Source organism: Lepus europaeus, chromosome 6, assembly GCF_033115175.1.
Source record: "Lepus europaeus isolate LE1 chromosome 6, mLepTim1.pri, whole genome shotgun sequence".
NCBI classification, from domain to species: Eukaryota; Metazoa; Chordata; class Mammalia; order Lagomorpha; family Leporidae; genus Lepus; species Lepus europaeus.
This window is the reverse complement of record NC_084832.1, coordinates 91,526,620-91,548,025: the sequence shown is the minus strand read 5'-3', so window position 1 is coordinate 91,548,025 and position 21,406 is coordinate 91,526,620. Positions and strand designations below refer to the sequence as shown.

At 44.3% G+C, this 21,406-nt stretch overlaps 1 protein-coding gene across 1 annotated transcript in view; it reads right to left on the bottom strand.

Annotated features, from left to right (window-relative positions):
* The window catches only part of ATP8A2 (ATPase phospholipid transporting 8A2), a 515,416-nt gene that overhangs the window by 279,508 nt on the left and 214,502 nt on the right, over positions 1-21,406 (bottom strand). Inside the window, exon 24 of the mRNA XM_062195192.1 lies at positions 12,522-12,586. Coding sequence (XP_062051176.1) covers positions 12,522-12,586 — 65 coding nt within the window. The remainder of the gene's footprint in view (positions 1-12,521; positions 12,587-21,406) is intronic.

Genomic DNA, 21,406 nt, shown 5'->3' with positions numbered 1-21,406 from the left:
TGAGAATTTTCCATGGGTCAGACTTTTCTAATAAGAGTGCACTAGACTTGAACCCTGCCAGGTACCCTGGAGTCTCTGAACTCACTCTGCTATCCTTCATCACCTGTAAGATAAGTTGTTAAGTTCTTTGCCATGAGAACTACAACAGAAACAAAACAGCAAACCTCTCTGTGGTCCATAAGATGCTCAGAGCCTCTCTACATACCATAACAAAGTACTACAAAGCGCCAGCGCCACAGCTCAATAGGCTAATCCTCCGCCTTGCGGCGCCGACACACCGGGTTCTAGTCCCGGTCAGGGCGCCAGATTCTGTCCCGGTTGCCCCTCTTCCAGGCCAGCTCTCTGCTGTGGCCGGAGAGTGCAGTGGAGGGTGGCCCAAGTGCTTGGGCCCTGCACCCCATGGGAGACCAGGAGAAGCACCTGGCTCCTGCCATCGGATCAGCACGGTGTGCCGGCAGCAGCGCGCCAGCTGCAGCGGCCATTGGAAGGTGAACCAACAGCAAAGGAAGACCTTTCTCTCTGTCTCTCTCTCTCACTGTCCACTCTGCCTGTAAAAAAAAAAAAAAAAAAAAAAAAAAGAGTACTACAAAGCATCTACTGAATGGTAAAGGAACCAACCCCATCGATAAGATCTGTAATGGTCCCTGTTCCCAGGATTCCCACTTTCTGCCTATCAGTGAGCCAGAGCTAGCTACTAGCTACCATGTGACTTAGTAGCTATTTTCATCTTCCATGCTTTCCCCTACATTGCAGGGACTAGAACACTTCTCAGACTCCCTTATAACTAGGACTCTGGGTAGATTTCGCCAATAAGAAGCATTTACTTAGCATGAGAAAGTCAGAAAGGAGACAGAGCTGTTGCTTTCCATACAGGAGAAGTGCTCCACATTCTATCTTGCCCCAACTTCTTAGATACAACAAAGCTGGGAAATCAGCAATGACCTCCCAAGTCTCCTGGGTAGCAACAGCGCTCCGATCTCAGAAGCAAAGCTGCAGAGGCATGAACTTGAAGCCCAGCTAGGACTTGGCTGACTTCTGATTCTTCAGCTTTTCCAATAATTTTGCAAGCACCTCATTTCCTGTCTTCAATACCTTCACGCCTGAAATTAGTAGCTGTGTGTTATTAACATCTCTCAGCCTGGAACCTACCCTTCTAAAGTTCTGCTTGTGGTACTGGAGTGTGGAGTACCCAACTCATATTTCTGATCTGCAGCTGGCTCTCTAATAGCCTCTGCCAGCAGCAGGAAGAGGGGAACAAAGAGGCCGCAAGTCTGGAGCGAGAAAAGAAGTATTTTCCTGTGTGATTGCAACGCATGTGAGAGTCCCTTCTTCATCCTGGCAGTGGGGATGGCTGTGTTCAATAAAATTTCACTTGCAGAAACAGGTGTTGGGTCAAATTGCTCCTGATGCTTTTAGCTGGTCTACCCCTGCCCTAGTTTTCATTTTTACACTTTCATTACCAAGTTAGCAGTCTCTAAACTTAATTAACCATTCTTCACATTAAAACCACACTGCTCAAGTAATCGAAGCTTTTTTTTTTTTTTTTTTTTTTTTTGACAGGCAGAGTGGACAGTGAGAGAGAGAGACAGAGAGAAAGGTCTTCCTTTTGCCGTTGGTTCACCCTCCAATGGCCGCTGCGGTTGGCACGCTGCGGCCGGCGCACCGCGCTGTTCCGATGGCAGGAGCCAGGTGCTTCTCCTGGTCTCCCATGGGGTGCAGGGCCCAAGCACTTGGGCCATCCTCCACTGCACTCCCTAGCCACAGCAGAGAGCTGGCCTGGAAGAGGGGCAACCGGGACAGGATCGGTGCCCCGACCAGGACTAGAACCCGGTGTGCCGGCGCCGCAAGGCGGAGGATTAGCCTAGTGAGCCGCGGCGCCGGCTCGAAGCTTTTCTCATCAGACTTTATCTCCATTCCAGCACTGAACTCTCCTATTCCTACCACTGATATCAGAAGTGGTCCCAGGTAACAGTTCAAAGGTAGGAAAGTGGCACTGACTATTTTACTGGAAGGCACTGATAACCTAATCATTAGTCTAGGAGAGATGCTGGTTGTCCATTGTGAACAGTACCAAAATTGTAAAATGATTGTCCCTGATATTCTTGCTCTGCCTTTTCATGTGTAATCCCATTCTCTTCCAGAACCCGGAGGTGAAACTGGCACTATACTCTGGCATTCTATTTTCCTGATCCAGCTGTCTCCCTGCAGTTCTCAAGACCAGAGGCAACTGGGACAACTCCAGGGGCAGCATATTATTGCAAAATAACTCAAGTAATAGAGACCTTCAAACTTAAAATTAGTATTTATCAAAGATGATCTGTCAGAGGCACCCATGGACTGCTCAAATCCTGCATTTAGGGATGATAAATTGGTAAACAATTGGACTACGAGGAAAAGGATATGAAACAGCCATTTTAGATAGTAAACAACAGGCAGCACTGATCTCTGAAGGAAAAGTTAATGAGGTTAGCAATATGACAGCTGAGGTTTGTGACTGGAGGTACCTGGCCCAACTGTGATTCAGGGAAGAACAATCCAGAGTACAATTCTCACTGATACAGGAGGCAGACTGCAGCTAGAGAATGCTGATGGGAAATGAAGGAACTACCACACAGAGAAAGAGCTTGAGAGATCTGAAAGGGTCCCCTTGTATCTTTGAACAAACACCAAGTTACGCACATGAGTGCGATCTGGAAAAAAAAAAAAACCTCATATGCTTTCATTTGAGAGGACTTCAAAATGTCAATGAACATGCACATTTCCTATAATTGCATTTTGTTTGAACAATGCTCCTCAACTTACAAGGTGGGGAGGGAAGGTTACATGCTGAAAAATCCACTGTAGGTTGAAAATAAACCAAAAATGTATCTAATATACATAACCTAAAAAACATCCTAGCTTAGTAACACAGGAAACTATACAGCGTATCTGTCGCTTACGGCAGCCAGCATTGCCAAGTATCACAAGAGTATAGTATAATGCAAATCACCAGCCCAGGAGAAGATGAAAATGCAAAATTCAAAGTACAGTTTCTACTGAATACACATCACCTTTTGCATAATCAGAAGTCAAACCATAGTAAGTAGGAGAACATCTGTATATAAAAGAAATAATAACTACCAAGGCTGTGTGATGAATAAATTCCAAGGGCTCAAATAATTGGAAGATATTTAAGTTTCAACTATCCATAGTGGAAAAACTGTAGATTCTTAAGTGGTAGCCCCAGTGGATTATGCTTTGGTAGAAAAACTGAAATAGTACAAGAGTAAAGGCCGCCACAGACTCACAAGTACCTGCCTGCCAAAACTTTAATGAAAATAACAGAATTCAGATATTCAGCAACAAAACAATAACCAGCACCCATCAAAAAATTAATAGACATACAAAATGACAGAAAAATATGGTCTAAAACCTAGATTTTTAAAAAATGGCAAATAGAAACAGGCCCATAAATGACAGAGAAGTGGAATTAGTAGAAGAGGATTTTAAATTATCATAAACTTATTGAAAGACTTAACAGAACACATTAACATAATGAAAAAAGAAAGAACTAAATAGAACCATTACATAGAGTGATATAAATTAAGACTTAAGTAAACAAGAATATCCCATGTTCATGAATTTGAAATATCAATACCTTTAAAATGTTAAAATTCCAAAATTTATGTATATCCATAATCTATATATATCCATAAAAATCCCAGCAGCTGGAGAAATTCACAACCTGACTCCAGAATGTAGCAGAAGTATAAAGGTCCTGCAATAAACAGAACAATCTTGACAAACAACAAAGTTGGAGAACTTCACAACCTGTTACAAAGCTACCATAATTACGCAATGTGGAATTGGACATCAGAAGAGATACATACATGAATGGAATAAACTGGCAAAAATAGAATCACATATATTGGTCAATGGATTTACAACAAAAGTACCAGGTAATTCCAGGTGGAAATAAAAGTATCTGTCACAAATGGTGCTAGCAAAACGAGATTCCCTATATGGGTTATGTTATACCTCCATCTTTACCCCATACCACAAACAAAACCGGATCATAGACTTAAAAGTTGAAACTATAAAACTCCTGGAAGAAAACATAGGGGGAAATCTTCCCAATTCTGGAGCATCAAAGCAATAATAATACCAAAAAACTAGACTTCAACAAAATAAGAAAGATATGCACTTCAAAAGATACCTGCATTCATTTCCCAACGCTATGGTACACACTAACCCAAATTCAGCACAGAACACTGCACACATCCGTTATCAACAGTCCATGCTCAGTTTAGTTCAATCTGTTGCTTAGGGTCTCAAAAGACCATAAGCGGGGCCAACGCCCTGGTTCACTAGGTTAATCCTCCACCTGCGGCGCCGGCATCCCATATGGGCGCCGGGTTCTAGTCCCGGTTGCTCCTCTTCCAGTCCAGCTCTCTGCTGTGGTCCAGGAAGGCAATGGAGGAGAGCCTGAGTGCTTGGGCCCTGCACCTGCATGGGAGACCAGGGGGAGGCACCAGACTCCTGGCTTTGGATCGGCGTAGCTCCGGCTATAGCGGCCATTTGGGGGGGTGAACCAATGGAAGGAAGACCTTTCTCTCTGTCTCTCTCTCTCTCACTGTCTAATTCTATCTGCCAAATAAAAATAAATAAATAAAAAAGAACATAAGCAGGGATTTGGCCAAGGAGGGAACTCACCTGAAGGTGTAGCTGGGGAAGGACCCGCATCCTGTCTTCCTCAGGTTCCTGGCAGAACCCACCTCCTTGTGGTTGCAGGATTCTCATTTTCTTACAGGCTGTAGGCTACGGCCACTCTCAACAGGCAGCTTGTCAGCACACAGCCCAGTCCCTCAGCTCCCACGGTGGTTTGCTATTTAAGGCCACCATCAGAGCAAAGCCTCTCCCTTCAGTCTCTTAGGAAGGAAACTTATACAAAGCACTATAATCAAGGGGGTGACAGTCCCTCACTTTTGCTGGATTCTGCTGATGGAAATTATGTTGTAGGCTCCACACACACTCAAAGGGTGACTCTACTAGGAAATGGTGTGGAGACAGGAGACAGAGATTCCTAAGGGTCATTCTAGGCATAGTTTCTCTAACACTGGTAAGAAAATGGCTAGGCAAGGAAAAGGTAGATAATATTTTTTTTGACAAGCAGAGTTAGACAATGAGAGAGAGAGAGACAGAAAGGTCTTCCTTCCGTTGGTTCACCCCCAAAATGGCTGCTACAGCTGGCGCGCTGCGCTGATTCGAAGCCAGGAGCCAGGTGCTTTCTCCTGGTCTCCCATGCGGGGCAGGGTCCAAGCACTTGGGCCATCCTCCAATGCCTTCCTGGGCCACAGCAAAGAGCTGGACTGGAAGAGGAGCAACCAGGACAGAACTGGCGCCCCAACTGGGACTAGAACCCAGAGTACCGGCGCTGTAGGCAGAGGATTAGCCTAGTGAGCCAGGGCACCGGCCTAGGAAAAGGTAGATAATATTTCCACACACATCTCTGAAGCAGGGTTTGTATCCAGAATACATAAAGAACTGTTGAAACCATTAATTTAAAATTCCATGCAATACTCAATTGTTTAAAGAGGCAAGGAGCAGACATTTAGCCCAGCACAGATCCCACATAAGAATGCCTAGCTTCAATCTCCAGCCCGAGGTCCTCACTCCAGCTTCTCATCAATGCAGACCTTGGGAGGCGGCAGTGATGGCTCAAGTAAGTGCAATGCTGCCACCCATGTGGAAACCTGGACTGCATTCTCAGCTCCTGCCTCTGTGAATGGCATCTCTTTTTATCATTATTCTCTCTCTGTCTCCCTCTCTCTCTCTCTCTCTCTCATGAATAAAATCTTTTTATTTATTTATTTATTTATTTGAGAGGAAGAGTGACAGAGAAAGAGACAGACAGGGGTCCAGTGCTGTGGTGTAGCGAGTAAAGCTGCTGCCTGCAGTGCTGGCATCCCATATGGGCTCTGGTTCAAGTCCTGGCTGCTCCACTTCTCATCCAGCTCTCTGCTATGGCCTGGGAGAGAAGTAGAGGATGGCCCTAGTCCTTGGGCCCCTGTACCCACGTGGGAGACCTGGAAGAAGCTTCTGGCTTCTGGCTACAGATTGGCACATCTCCAGCGGTTGTGGCCAATTGGAGAGTGAACCAGTGGATGGAAGACCTGTATCTCTCTCTCTCTGTCTCTCCTTCTCTCTGTGTGTAACTCTTTCAAATAAATAAATAAATCTTAAAAAAAAAAAAAAAGACAAAGAGATCTTTCATCTGCTGATTCACTCCCCAGTGGATCTCAATGGTCATTACTGGGCCAGAACAAAGCCAAGAACCAGGAATTCCATCTGGATCTCCCACATGAGTGGCAGGGGCCCAAGTACTTGGGCCAGCATCCACTGCTTTTCCAGGCACATTAGCAGGAAGCTGGATTGAAGTGGAGCTGCCAGGACTCAAACTGGGCTGGCATTGCAAGAGGCAGCTTAACCCACTGCACCACAACACCAGCCCCTAAAGTACTGTTTTAAAAAGGGCAAAAGTTTGACAGAGAATTCAACAAAGTAAGATTTTTAAATGGCCAATTAGCACAGGAAAAGGTAAACAACATGATCAGTCATCAGAGAAATGAAAACTAAAACCACACTGAGCTATCATTACACATCCAGTAAAATGTTAACATTAATTATGTTAACAATAATTTAATGCTAACATTAAAATAAATAACAATAGCAAATACTGATGAAGATGTGGAACAACGAGAACTCTCAGAGACTCTCGGTGAAAGAGTAAAATGGAACCTGTTGGGCAATGTCTCCCAGAGCTAGGTATCTTCCCTGAAACCCAGTAATTCCACTTCTAGGTATTTACCCAAGAGAAACCAAAAGATTAGTCTACCAAAACATGTACAGAAATGCTCAAAGCATCTTTATTTGTAATAGTCACCAAGTAGAAATGATAAAGATATCAATAAATAATGGGTAAAGGAAGTGAGTTATAGCCATACAACGAAATACTTACACAGCCATAAAAAAGAACTGAGTTTTTAATGATACACACAGCAACCTGTATGAAAGGAGCCAGACAAAACACATCTGACTGTTCAGTTTCATTCTAATGTAATTCTAACATAAGCACAATTCACCCATCTTTTTGGAAAGCAGGTGAGTGGGCGCCTGGGAGAGGAGAGAGTTGACTACCACGGAACTTTTGGGGAAGATGGAAAAGTTCAGTATCTGGAATGGGGTGGTGGGAACACGGGGATAAGTGTGGGTGAGGAGCATCAAAAGGCAGACTCATAATGGCAACTTGAAGGCGCCAAACGTTTTCCATTTCACACACTGGCTAATGGTATCTGAGAGCTCTCAGTGCTATGGCAATCCAGTCCTCACCAGGACTTGTAATGCCAATCAGTTTCGTCACAGCCATTCTACTCACCTGGTTTCAAAGCACTGATTTTGTCTATATTACAGATCCTAGGTGTTGTTTTAACATCAACTGAAAAACTCAAAATACAGATATGAACCCTAATCATTTAGAGCACCTGGGATCTCAGCCTAGACATACTGCCCAAGTAAAGGAGATAGAAGCCAGCTCTGTTTTTGAGGGAAACCCTTTAATCCTCACCCTCATGTGGGAGATGAAGAGAAGCCAGGCCTAATACTTCCAATTTCTGGACCATTTTCTTCGTCTGTGTCTCGTCTGCTTCCTATCAGTGGTCTGGGACTGTAAAAGCCCAACACGGGTATTCCACTAGGGATCTAATGTGCGCAGAATCTATTGTCCTGGGAACAGCCAGTGTGTCCGCTTCTATTCCTCACCTCCTAAATGAGGTTTTGATGGGGTTAGAAATGCCTTTAATTCAACTCAAGAACAAGAAGGAATGGCCGGCGCTGGGGCTCACTAGGCTAATCCTCCACCTGCGGCGCCAGTACTCTGGGTTCTAGTCCTGGTTGGGGCGCCAGTTCTGTTCCGGTTGCTCCTCTTCCAGTCCAGCTCTCTGCTGTGGCCCAGGAAGGCATTGGAGGATGGCCCAAGTGCTTGGACCCTGCCCCGCATGGGAGACCAGGAAGAAGCACCTGGCTCCTGGCTTCGGATCAGCGCAGCGCGCCAGCCGTAGCAGCCATTTTGGGGGTGAACCAACAGAAGAAAGACATTCTCTCTGTCTCTCTCTCTGTCTAACTCTGCCTCTCAAAAAAAAAAAAAAAAAAAGAAGAAGAAGAAGAAGAAGAAGAAAAAGAAGGAAGACAAGGGAAAGGACAATCCCCCTGTAGTCAGTAGTCAGAAACACGGAGCCTCCCATTGACAAGCGAACAAGAAAAATATGGGCCTCTTCTCAGCAGATACTGAACGCTTTAACGTGATCCAACTACGTCAGTCCAAAATGGGTTAAGAGGAATCATTCTTTACAGGTTACATTAAAGGCAGTCAGGCACACAGCCAAAACATCTTTTGTTTGGCATCACAAAACCACCCTTTGGTCTAGGTAAAGCACAGGTCTGAGTCTTACCATGTTTTGTTGAAGTACAGTCCATCACCTGGATTCCAGACAGCACTGATACAAAGGGAAAATACAGGCTCATTTCCAAGGTACCTCTAGAAAAGGAGACCTTAAAATTTTTTAAAATTCTTTTTATTTATCTAAAAGGCAGAGAGAGAGAGAGAGAGAGATATCTCCCATTCAGTGGTTCACTTACCAAATGCCTGCAATAGTCAGTGGTGGGTCAGGCTGAGGCCAGGAGCCAAGTACTCAACCCAAGTCTCCCATGTGGGTGGCAGGGTGCCAAGCACTTAAGCCATCACCCGCTGCCTCCCATGGGGGCACATTATCAGAAAACTGGATTGGAAGCAGAACCAGGACTTGAATCCATTCACTTGGACATTTGATCCGGACGTCCTAAGTACCTACCTGCTATACCAGACGCCAACAGGACTTACTTTCGCTTGTTTAGTAAGGTTTTGGATGCCATGAAGCTGGGAAGGCATCAGCAAACAGGCACCTGGATGTACTCACAGGTTGTGTGGACCTGTTCCCTGTCGGGGTCTGGGAATTTCTGCAGCAGCTCTTGGTCCCTCTCCTCTGATGTGCTGCTACAGCCTACTCAGTGTCTACTCCCCAGCATTGTGAGGCCACATTTGGTCCATCATGGCTACCCTTATCATTACTTCCTGTGTGTCTTACAAATAGCAATTCTGATTGAAAACCAAACATTAGCTTAAGTATCGTCATCCATTCAAAAAGATACTCAACATCACTAATTATCAGGGATATGTAAATCAAAACCACAAGGAAAGGGAGTCGGCGCTGTGGCACAGCAGGTTAAAGCTCCAGCCTGCAGCACCAGCACCCATATCAGCACCAGTTCAAGTCCCGGCTGCTTCTCTTCCGATCCAGTTCTCTGCTGTGGTCTGGAAAAAATAGTAGAGGATGGTCCAACTCCTTGGGTCCCTGCACCCCCATGGGAGACCTGGAGGAAGCTCCTGGCTCCTGGCTTTGGATCAGCTCAGCTCTGGCCATTGCAGTCGTTTGGGGAGTGAACCAGCAGAATGGAAGACCTCTCTCTCTCTCTCTCTCTCTCTCTCTCTCTCTCTCTCCTCTCTGCCTCTCCTTCTCTCTGTGTATAACTCTGACTTTCAAATAAAATAATTCTTCACAAGGAGGTAACACCTTATACCCATTAGAATGGTTATTATAAAAAAAAAAAAAAAAAAAAACCACAAGCGTTGACAAGAATGTAGAGAGATCAGAAGCCTTGTCCTCTCTTGGTAGGAACATAAAATGGTTTAGCTATTAATGAAAACAGTAAAGCAGTTCCTCAAAAACTGAAACATAAAAGTACTGTATGATTCAAAAACGGCACTTCTGGATATAAAAGGATACTTCAGAAAGCTTATGGAAAACGAAATTTAAAAATATGTCCGGGGATGGCACTGTGGCATAGCAGGTAATGCCAACGCCTGCAGTGCCGGCATACCATATGCACGCCAGTTCAAGACTGAGCTGCTCCACTTCTGATCCAGCTCTCTGCTATGGTCTGGGAAAATAGTAGAAGATGGCCCAAGTGCTTGGGCCCCTGCATCCACTTGGGAGACTTAGAAGAAGCTCCTGGTTCCTGGCTTCAGATCGGCACAGCTCCAGCCATTGCAGCCATTTGGGGAGTGAACCAGCAGATGGAAGACTTCTCTCTCTCCCTCTCCTCTCTGTAATTCTTGCTTTCAAATAAATGAATCTTAAAAAGAAAAAATAAGTTCGTTTTGGTAAAGCCACTGCCTGCCAACATCAGCATTCCATGTGGATGCCAGTTCGAGTCCCGGATGCTTCACTTCTGACCCAGCTCCCTGCTGACGTGCCTGAGAAAGCAGTGGAAGATGGCCCAAATGCTTGGGACCCTGCCACCCAAGTGGGAGATCTGGAAGAAGCTTCTGGCTCCTGACTTCAGCCTGGCCCAGCTCAAACATTGCAGCCATTTGGGGAGTGAACCAGAAGATGGAAGATCCTTCTCTCTCTCTCTCTCTCTTTGTAACCAACTGCCTTTCAAATAAATAAATCCTTTAAAAAAATTTGCAATCCATGCTTATAGTGGTGGTGGGATCTTCAAAAAATTCACAGAAAAATGCATATTCTGCAAAAAAAAAAACACTACGTGAACATTTTTTGCACCAAAATCAACATATTTTAATCCCATTTTCCATAAATATTTTTTAAAATTTCTTTATCTATTGGAAAAGCAGAGATATAGAGAGGCAGAAGCAGAGAGAGAGAGAGAGAGATCTTCCATTCGCTGGTTCACTCCTCAAATGGCCACAGCTGGGTAGATCCGAAGCCAGGAGCCAGGAGCTTCCTCAATGTAGGTACAGGGGCCCAAGGACTTGGACCATCTCTGCTGCTTTCCCGGGCACATCAGCAAGAAGCTATATAGGAAGTGGAACAGCCAAGACTCGAAACTGGTGCCCATATGGAATGCCAGCACTGCAGGTGGCAGTTTTACCTGCTATGCCACAGCGCCAGCCCCTCCCACAAACTTTTGAAGCACCCTTGTTAATCCAAAAGAATTGAAGCAGGATCTCTAAAAGATGTTGACACATCAGTATTCATAGCAGCTTTATTCACAACAGCCAAAAGTTGTAAGTCATCCTAGTGTCCATCTGCAACTGTATGGATCAACAAAATATGCACATGGGCTGTTAGCTTTAAGAAGGGAAGATTCCAGCACATGCTGCAGCATGGATGAGCCTTGAAGACCTTCTGCTAAGTGAAATAAACCAGTCACAAAAATCACAATACTGTAAGATTCCACTTTGAGGGATCCCTAAGGTAGTCAAATTCCTAGGCACAAAGTAGAATGCTGGTTGCCAGGGGCTGTGATAGGGAAGACGGAGGTTGTGTTTAATGGGGACAAAAGGAGTTCTCTGGACAGATGCTGCTGATGGTTACAGAACAGTGCCACTGAATTATAACCTTTGCCACAGTTCACACACACACACACACACACACACACATAATTTCCAATGCAGAAAAATTCTACGAAGAAAATTAAGGCGCAATGGGAATACTTGGAAAAGTGGAATCCACAGCACAAGGGAGCTTTCCTTAGTACCTCGGAGCATGTGCGAGTCAGAGTCCAGAGTTGAGCAGGACCTGAGTTGCAGGGCTTCTTGCAGGTGGCACACAAACAAAGGCAGGAGGCTCAATAAGATGAATGCAGAAGCATTCACACAAAAAGGGGCACCCTGGAAATACTGCAGGCTCCCTGACTGCTGACCATGGAGCTGTGAGGGCAGAGAATGTCTTTGTCTACACAGCAGGATTCATGTCCTCCCGGGGTTGTAAGTCGCTGTACTACAACTTCTCCCTTTATAAGTGTACTTAGACCCGTCATCTGTTATTATCTCACTGCCCCTGGGTGCCTGCCCTTAACTGGGCCCTTGTTAAAGGTTCTCAGAAATGGAATTTGTTCAGCTCCTATTTTCAAACAAAACCACATCACAGGTCACTGGTTACGCAAGAGTCAGCTCCAACCTGGTCTCCTCAGTGCCTTTCGGCTGTGATGGGGTGGGCACATGTCCATGAAATACTCAGGAAACCACGGTGTTCAATTCCCCAGGAGCTGGTGGCTTTGGGATGTCGAGGAATTAAGTGCACATGTATCCTACTACTATGGAAATGTAAACAGCTCCCAACACTTAGGTATGATCTTTATCAAGAAAATCCAACAAATTTCTTTAGCCATTTACATTGTAGTTTACCATCACCACTTAACGTAAATTATAAGAGGTGTCGTTAATACTTCATAGTTAATGTCTGAAGCTCAACCAGATGAAAACTATCACATTTTAAATGCACAATTATAGGTGAGTACAATAAAGTATTACCATGAAGCAACATTCTAAGATTATATTGATATTTAAAGATAAGGCTTTATAACGTCCACTCAAAATTACAAACAGAAAACACAGGGTAGTCTTATGATTGTTTTGTAGAAAAAATAAACCCAGATTAGCATAATAGAAACAAAACAATTGCAATGTTTAAAAAACTACTCACATCCAGAGAATCCTCCTTTAGTAGGATAAGAGCCATATTCTGTGACACCAATCGGCAGGAATATCCTAAAGCGGGGAAGAGACAACATGTAAATTTATCGTTCCTTCCATGGGCTCATCGGTTTTCTGAGGTTATTTAAATTCAACCTCTTCTCTTTCACCTTAGTACTGTTTTAAGTCTATTGGTTGACACAGAGGAATAGGGCAAAGTGAGGGATAGGAAAAGATTTTGATTCTCGAAGACAGCTTGAATAGAACTCCTGGGAAGGTCTTTAAAACTAAAGGCTAAAATAAATACTTGTCAATTTTCTGTGGATTTTTCTTTATGCTTGTCATCCTTGTAAAACATTAGGATAAGCCTTGGATTATCTAAAGTAACAGCAAACACTTTAGGAAGACAAATGGAATTTAACAGTGCTCCTAAATCAGCATAAATGTGCCTACTGGAATACCCAGATCCCTCAGCGCCTTTCTAAAAAGTAGGCAGTTCTCACAACAGGTTTCAAGGGGGTACTACTGCACAATTTGGGAGTCACTTTTCCTGACAAAAGTAACCGCCATTTCAAGAATTAAATCCTGGGACTGGTGCAGTGGCTTAGCGGGTAAAGCCGCTGCCTGTGCACAGGCACCACATATGGGCTCCGGTTCAAGTCCTGGCTGCTCCACTTCCAATCCCACTCCCTGCTAATGCGCCTGGGAAAGCAGCAGAGGATGGCACACGTGGGAGACCCAGAAGAAGCTCCTGGCTCCTGGCTTTGGATCAGCCCAGCTCTGGCCATTGTAGCCATTTGGGGAGTGAACCAGCAGATAGATAGATAGATAGATAGATAGATAGATAGATCTCTGCCTTTCAAATAAATAAATAAATAAATCTTTATTTAAAAAAATATTTAAACCCTGCGTTGCATTTAACAACAACAATAACAATGAAATGTAAAACAATGTTTGGAACAAAAGTATCCCTAACTCTTTAAACATTTTCTGGTGGCTTCGGGATCCACAAGAGAGGAGGCCCACACTTCTGGGAATGGAGAGTCCCTACCTGCACTTCCAGGAATGAAAAGTCCTTGTCAAGGTCCCCACGGGTGCCTAAAGGTCAACCATGAGGATCAGACCCACCTCAGCCTTTAACCCTCATGCCCTGTATCTTCAAAAGGAGCCCTCCCAACCTCTGACACGCAACTTCCCTGGCCCCGCTCTGTTAGCACTGGTGAACCTCACCGGGGAGCAGAATTCCAATAAAAGCTTGTAAATTAATTGATCATCTGGCTGGGAAGATTTGTTATGCGCAAGACACCTTGCAATTTCCATCTCAGTTTTTTTAAAAAGTTGTCCCGTAGGTTAAATGAGATATTCTTTTCTACTTTTTTTCTCAGTACGGGGAACATTTGTTCTAGAAGCTCCTTCCTCCTCAGGCTCTGAACTAGATGACTGACTGCTCAGTGACCACACAGAGTCCCACACAAGAGCCTCCGGATTCTTCCCACCCAGGTCCACATGCCCTGTGGGGAGGAAGCTCCAGTAACCTCTACTGGCAATAGCCAGGGCTCCAATTTTTGCTTCAAATCAGCTGCACCCTCTCAGTGTTCTACAGACGGCTTGCATCACCACACACCTTTCACCACCCCCATCTCCATCCATCCCATTGGGAAAAGGCAAGGAAGAAAGTTCTCACTTAGAAAAATGGCCCTCACAACCAACTTTTTGTCCAGCATCTTCAGATAATGGGTCAATGATTATAGGAAAATGAAGCAAAGCATCACACAGAATTTCAACCTTCTAGCAAGTACACAAATACTTCAAAAAGTTCAGGAAAAATGCATCCTGTGAAAGACTGCACACATTTCACATTTTTTGCAGTCAAATTCATCTTTTAATTCCATTTTCCATGAGCTTGTGAAGTCCCCTCAATGGGGTGCCCTGGATTCTCCAGGCAGAACACAAAACCCGTTCTCACAGATGCTCCATATATCAAAGAAAAGAGACTGGGCCAGAAACAGGACTGCCAAACCCATGTGTGTGGCCTTACTCAGCATGGTCTGCTCATTCTTAAGAAACTCTAGCATCAGGCATAAGATGCAATTCAACACAGACAAAACTTAAGACCAAGAAAATGCTCTGTTTTGGGGGAGAGGCTGCGAAATAAATATTTTTGTTTATTTTGGCAATGAACAAACATAACCTTCACTAACAATTGCCATTTGGAAAGAATAATTTGTAAAGCACTTCAGAACACAAATCTTAAGGCACAAAATTATGGCTTTCAATTCAAATGTCATCTTTAACAATACCATAAAAGATACAATCCAGGTTATTAATAAGATTTTTCTTAAAGGAATGAGATTATTTTTTAAAAACTAAAACAAATTTGATAACAATTTATTTTATTTACTTGAGAGTCAGAGAGAGCTCCCATCTGCTGGTTCACTCCTCAAATGCCAACAACAGCTGAGACTGGGCAGGGACCAGAGCCAGGAGCCAAGAATACAATACAGGTGTCTTACATGTAAGGATGGCAAGAACCCAATTACTGGAGCCATCACCTGCTGCCTCCCAGGGTCCACATCAGCAGGAGTAGATCCAGGAATTGAACCCAGTTACTCTGATGGGGGGTGCAGGTGTCTTAACCATGAGGCCAGACAATCACTTCAAAACTGAATAACATTTCAATATCACACAGGCAAATGCCCAAAACCAAAAAGAGGGGAGCGGACAGTGAATAAGAAACATTTTTTAAAACATTTTAAAATTACTCCAAGTCTTACTTTTAACAACAGCAATGGGTAAAAGCTAGACTTCCAAATGCCAATAAACATTGTGAATAGAGATGGGCTTGTGAAGACATCACTTGGGATGTCCACAACACACATCACTTCCCCGGATTCATGACCTGGCTCCACTCTGAATTTCAGCCTCTCGCTGATGCACATACTGGGAGGCAGCAAGTGATGGCTCAAGTAGCTGTGTCCCTGTCACTCACGGAAGAGGCCTGAACTGTATTCCTGGTTCCTTGCTTAGGCCTGGCCCAGCCCTGCATGTTGCAGGCATTTGATGGAAGACGGGAGATGGAAGCCAATGGAAGGTGTCTCTCTGTCTTCCCAGCTCTCCTTTTCTGTCTCCATGGCTTTCAAATAAATAAATAAATTTTAATAAGCATTTTAAAACTACTCCAAGTCTTACTACTCCAAAGTTCTGCTTAATAGGATTGGGAAAACTGTTTTCTTCATTTCCTTTAAAAGTTTACAAATATGTTCTTTCTTCCTGTAAGTTTCTAGATTAGGTTCAGAAGGGAGGTCTACATTTTCTCTTCAGTTACAACGAGGGTACTGCAACTTTAATCATTTCCCTCTATGTCAGGTTACTCCTCTGCAACCTCAGGGATCCCAGCAACTTCAGCAGCAGGGGCTGTTACAAATTCTCTATAACTAATGCAAAAGGATTCCTGGCAGGTTGTTTTTATTTGAACAACAGCTGCAGAAGCAAGCTGTAATTTTTAAGCTCTCGCTTACTGCTTTATTTTATATTTTTCACTTTAAGCAAAATGCCACTTGACAACTGAAGCTACACAAAAATATTCCAGAGAAAGTCTCAAGTATTTTTTTCTAGCTGGGTTAGGGGCAGAGCAATAAATAAAATGACTGACATTTTCATAAAGTTAAATATACAAAACTAAAGGCTTCCGAGAAGAAACAGATTAAGGGATCTTTTTTGTTTTTTGTTTTTAATTTGGAAAATGAGGTGAGATCTTGCTTAGAGAATTATCACACAGAACACTTGCACTAGACAGACCATGGAAGTTTAACCCAGTTAATTGTGACTTAGCTAATGTAGTAAACTCAATTATGTCAATCCAGGTTTGGTGTGCCTGATTTCTAATGTTTTTGGATAAAATGAGATCAACTCCTGGAGAAGAGCCAGCCACGGAATGTCAATCCACACTTGTAAACTGAGGCCTCCTTCTTCAATCTCGCAGTCTCACAGGACAGCCATAAAATGACCCCGAGGAGAACCCTTGGGGATTTCATTTTTACTGCAGCTGAAATTAACAGCACACTACAAAGGCATTTGGTCTTTCTGCTGCGAGAGTATAATCAACATTCAAAGAAACCCAAACATTTCAGAGTCTGCAGCACTTAGAGCAAGACTAGCTTTTAAGACAATAAAATAATACTTCACACTAGAAAATGTGACCAAACCAAATCCCTCAGGTATCTCAACCAGTGTTCCTTTTCTATTTTTAAAGGTAAGATCGTAGAGCTGGCGCTGTGGCGTAGTAGGTTAGGCCTCCTCCTCCTGTGGCACCAGCATCCCAAATGGGTGCCGGTTCGAGTCCCAGCTGCTCTACTTCTGATCCAGATCTGTGCAATGGCCTGGAAAAGCAGTGGAAGATGGCCCAAGTCCTTGGGCCCCTGCACCCGCGTGGGAGACCCAGAAGAGCCTCCTGGCTCCTGGTTTCAGATCGGCGCAGCTCCGGCCATTGCAGCCATTTTAGGGAGTGAACCAGTAGATGGAGGACCTCTCTCTCTGTCTCTTCCTCTCTCTGTAACTCTAGTTTTCAAATAAACAAAATCTTTAAAAAAAAAAAAAAAGGTAAGATCATATTGATGATATGCACATTCCATTTTCTCTGGAGACAATTTTAAAAATTTAAATTCTCTTTACAATTTTTTTTTTTATTTGAGAGACAGACAGTGAGCTCTCATTTGCTGGTTTACTCCTCAAATGCCTAACAGCCAGGTCTGGGCCAGGCTACACCCAGGAGCCAGAAACTTGACCCAAGTCTCACATGTGGTAGTAAGGACCCGAGTACTTGAGCCATCACCTGCTGCCTCCCAGGATACACATTAGCAGGGAGCTGGAATCAGGAGCAGAGCAGGAATGGAACCCAAGTACCAGAGGGGGTCCCATCTGTTGTCTTAAGCACTAGACCAAATCCTGACCCTGGAACCGTGTTATCCTCACCACCATGCGTCCTGGGATCACTTAAACCTAACTGCCCAACACTGAGATAAAACACAGTGCCAACCCACAACAAAAGGTGTCCTGCTGGTTCTAAGTGTTTCCATGGGGAACCTGGCCAGCACTTCAGTGTGCGTGCATAAGCAACACTGACAGACCCCATAAACAGGCAACGAACATGAGCCCTGGGGCTTCTCCAGGTGGGATCAGAGTGTCGCAGCCCAGGGTCCTTCATCACTCAGCACCCGTGAGCTGAGGCCTTGTCCACAGAACCACGCTCCTGAGCACCTTTTCCTGCAAGCTCTCCACCTTCTAAGGAGCAGCCTCGGTCTTCGCTTCTCCACCTCCCCACACCAGGCCACTCTGACCTGCTGCATAGGCACTATGGTGTTCTGCTGCTGTTTTGCTTCCTACAAATTCTAAAAGGCTCATGTTTAAATCTGTTTGCTCATGAGGCCTTCTGCAATTCTCATTTTTTTTCCTGTGGGAAGTGAACATTGTGCGGTACGGGGAAGCACCCTGGATTCAGCACCCTCACCCCTGTCACCTGGGCTAAGTCATTACATCTCCCTGTGTCCCAGCTTGAGCTTCAAAAGGGAGATCCTACCTGTAAGGAGATTTAACATAAGGCAGACGTGACGGACTTAGCCCAAGAGATAGCGTTTACTGGGAACTGGTACAGAACTGCAGTTAGTACCTTCTCATCTGTGCCATTCGTCCCATAGCTTATGTGTCTCTTATTTGTCTCATAGCTAATCCATGCCCCAAACAGGAATGTAACTTCCCCAGGCCTATAGAGGAGCACCTTGCCGCAACACCAGCTTCCAGAAATCAAGAAATGCAAATCTGAATTTTCTGAGGAAAAATAATGCGAAGACTTAGACCACCAGCAGGGCTGTAACTGCCACAGCCCAGCAAGCTCCCCCTGGGAACGGGGATGTGTCTTCCTTTCAATGAGCAAGGCGCTGTACAGGCAACAACAGGACAAGCAACACATTTACTCGTTTTGGAAAATTAGCTTCTAAGTCAATCCCATTACAGCATGTTGTGTAACTTGAATATTCACAGTACAATCTATTTTTTAAGTAGTTTTAAAATATCAAACAACAGATAACAAAATGCAGGGGGCCCGGGAAGATTCAGATGTCTATCTCAGAAATGGTTTGAGATGAAAGCAGTTTGTGACTGGATGACTCGAAACTGGAATACATATCATGACTCTGTTCTCACTCATCCCACACCCTTTAGAATAGGATTAGAGACTGAAAACTCCCCCATCTACTGTGTAACTACTTAGTAGATGTTTCATCCAGTGGCAATGAGGAAATGATGACTGTGTTCACAAAGGCCACATCTGAAATTTCACTTTAGACTGGTGCATGCCAAATTTTTAAACTAAGAAAGCTGCCAACTCCCCCTCCACTGACACAGCTAATTAGCATAAACTCCAGCACTGCACTGCAGGGTTCTGACCACTTGCCAGATTCAAACGAGCAAAACCCACATGCAAGATGACCCATCTATCTATACAAAGCTATTGGCTCATCAGACTCAAGTGTCTTGGAATTTAACTTGACTAAGCATATTTATTTCCAAGGTATGAGTGGAAAGTTACCCTATAAAAATAAATTCTCAAACTCTGACACTTAGGTAAAAAAAAAAAAAAGAAGTCAAATGCTAGAGAGAGCCAACAACCCACATCCCAAACCTAACAAATGTCACAAAATCTAAAGATGAGCTCTTGTGGTATGTGCCACTAAGAAAACACTGAAATATATAAGAATCAATCATCCTGAGGCCAGTGCTGTGGGCACAGTGGGTTCAAGTCCCAGCCTGCAGCGCCAGCATCCCATATGAGCACCGGTTTGATTCCAGCTACTCCTCTTCCAAAGCAGCTCTCTACTGGGGCCGGGGAAAGCAGTGGAAGATGGCCCAAATTCTTGGGCCCCTGCACTTGCGTGGGACCTGGAAGAAGCTCCTGGCTTCGGATCAACTCAGCTCTGGCCATTGCAGTCATTTCGGGAGTGAATCAGCAGATGGAAGACCTCTCTGTCTGGCTCTACCTCTCTCTATAACTCTTTCAAATAAATAAAATAAACCTTAAAAAAAAAAAAGCATCACTCATCCTAAGACAGTCCAAAGTCATCAGCTTGTAAGTAGGAGGCATCATCGTCTAGTGGTCTTGAGGAGTATTTGCGAAGACCAATTAAGAAACATCCAATGGGCTGGTTAATCCTCCACCTGCAGTGCCGGTACCCTGGGTTCTAGTTCCGGTCGGGGTGCTGGATTCTGTCCCAGTTGCTCCTCTTCCAGTCCAGCTCTCTGCTGTGGCCCAGGAAGGCAATGGAAGATGGCCCAAGTGCTTGGGCCCTGCACCCGCATGGGAAACCAGGAGAAAGCACCTGGCTCCTGGCTTCGGATCGGCGCAGCGCACCGGCCGTAGTGGCCATTTGTGGGGTGAACCAACGGAAGGAAGACCTTTATCTCCTCTGTCTCTCTCTCTCTCTCGCTGTCTAATTCTGCCTGTCCAAAAAAAAAGAAACATCTAATGAGGCAGGTATTTGGTGCAGAGATTAAGGTGCTTCCTGGGACATGTGCGTTTCATATGAGTTCCTAGGATCGAGTCCCAGCTCTGCCGCTGATCCAGCTTACTGCTAGTGCACACCCTGGGAGGCAGCAGGCAATGGCTTAGGTACTTGGTCCCTGCCACTCATGTGGGAGATCTAGATTTGGTCTCCTGACTTTAGGCAATTGTGCATATCTTGGGAGGAAACCATGGATGGGAGCTCTCTGTTTCACATTCTCTGTGCCTTTCAAATAAATAAAATAATAAATAAAATATTTATTTTTAAAGTATATTAAAGAATAGACATTTCGCATTAAAGAAAAAGAGTAAGTGCTTCCAGTACTGACACTAAACATGTCAGCACACCTTCTCTGAAAATAATACAAAATAATACAATCACTATTTTCAAAAAAAAATTGTTGTCTAGGTATTAATTATTTTGTAAGCCTTGGAGCAGCCGCAGCTGAGAGCACCTACAAGAGAGGGGCGACACCTTTCCCACCTGTGTGCTGTCAGCTCCAATAGCAGACACAAAAAGTAAGGAACAGCAGGAGTCTGCGGCTGGCAGCGTGCACAGGTCATTAGTCCATCAGAACACCTGAGATCCCAGAGACGGCGTTCTCGCTGCAGTTCAATTTTAACTTGAGAGGTTGCCCATTTTCCTACCACTCCAATAGGGCAGAAAGCACAACATCTAAATTTTACGTAAGTATTTCTGAGCAATAATCAACTTGAACAATAGGGCCACTGATTACCAGCAGGTGTTTTAGGTCAAATTGTATGAGAAGTTATTCCAGAAGAGCAAGTCTATATGTAAATACAGACAAACACTATTTATAACAACACGTGTTATTCTTCATTTATAAAAATGCATCTCTTTAACCTTAACAGAGCTGACTTTTAAAGATTGATCAATGCATTTAAATGGAAGCACTATAGAGAGAAGCACACATGCACATTCATACACACACACATACACAGAGAGACAGAGAGAAATAGAGAGATCTTCCACCCACTGGTTCACTCCCCAAATGGTTGTAATGGCCAGTGCTGGTCAAGGCCAAAGCCAGAAGCCAGGAGCTTCATCTCAGTCTTTCACATGGGTATAGAAACCCAAGCTTGTGGGCCATCTGCTGCTGCTTTCTCAGGTGCATTAGCCGGGAGTTGGATCAGAAGTGGAGCAGTCGAGACTTAACCCAGTGCCCATATGGGATGCAGCAGCTTTACCTTCTACACCACAACACCAGCCCCGACAAAGCCATTTTGACTTAAATTCCCATTCTTCAATTTTCATCCCTGTGATTCTTAGCAAGAAAGGAGACTTTCAACCAAGATGGGGAAAGAAAAGAAGGCAAGGCTCT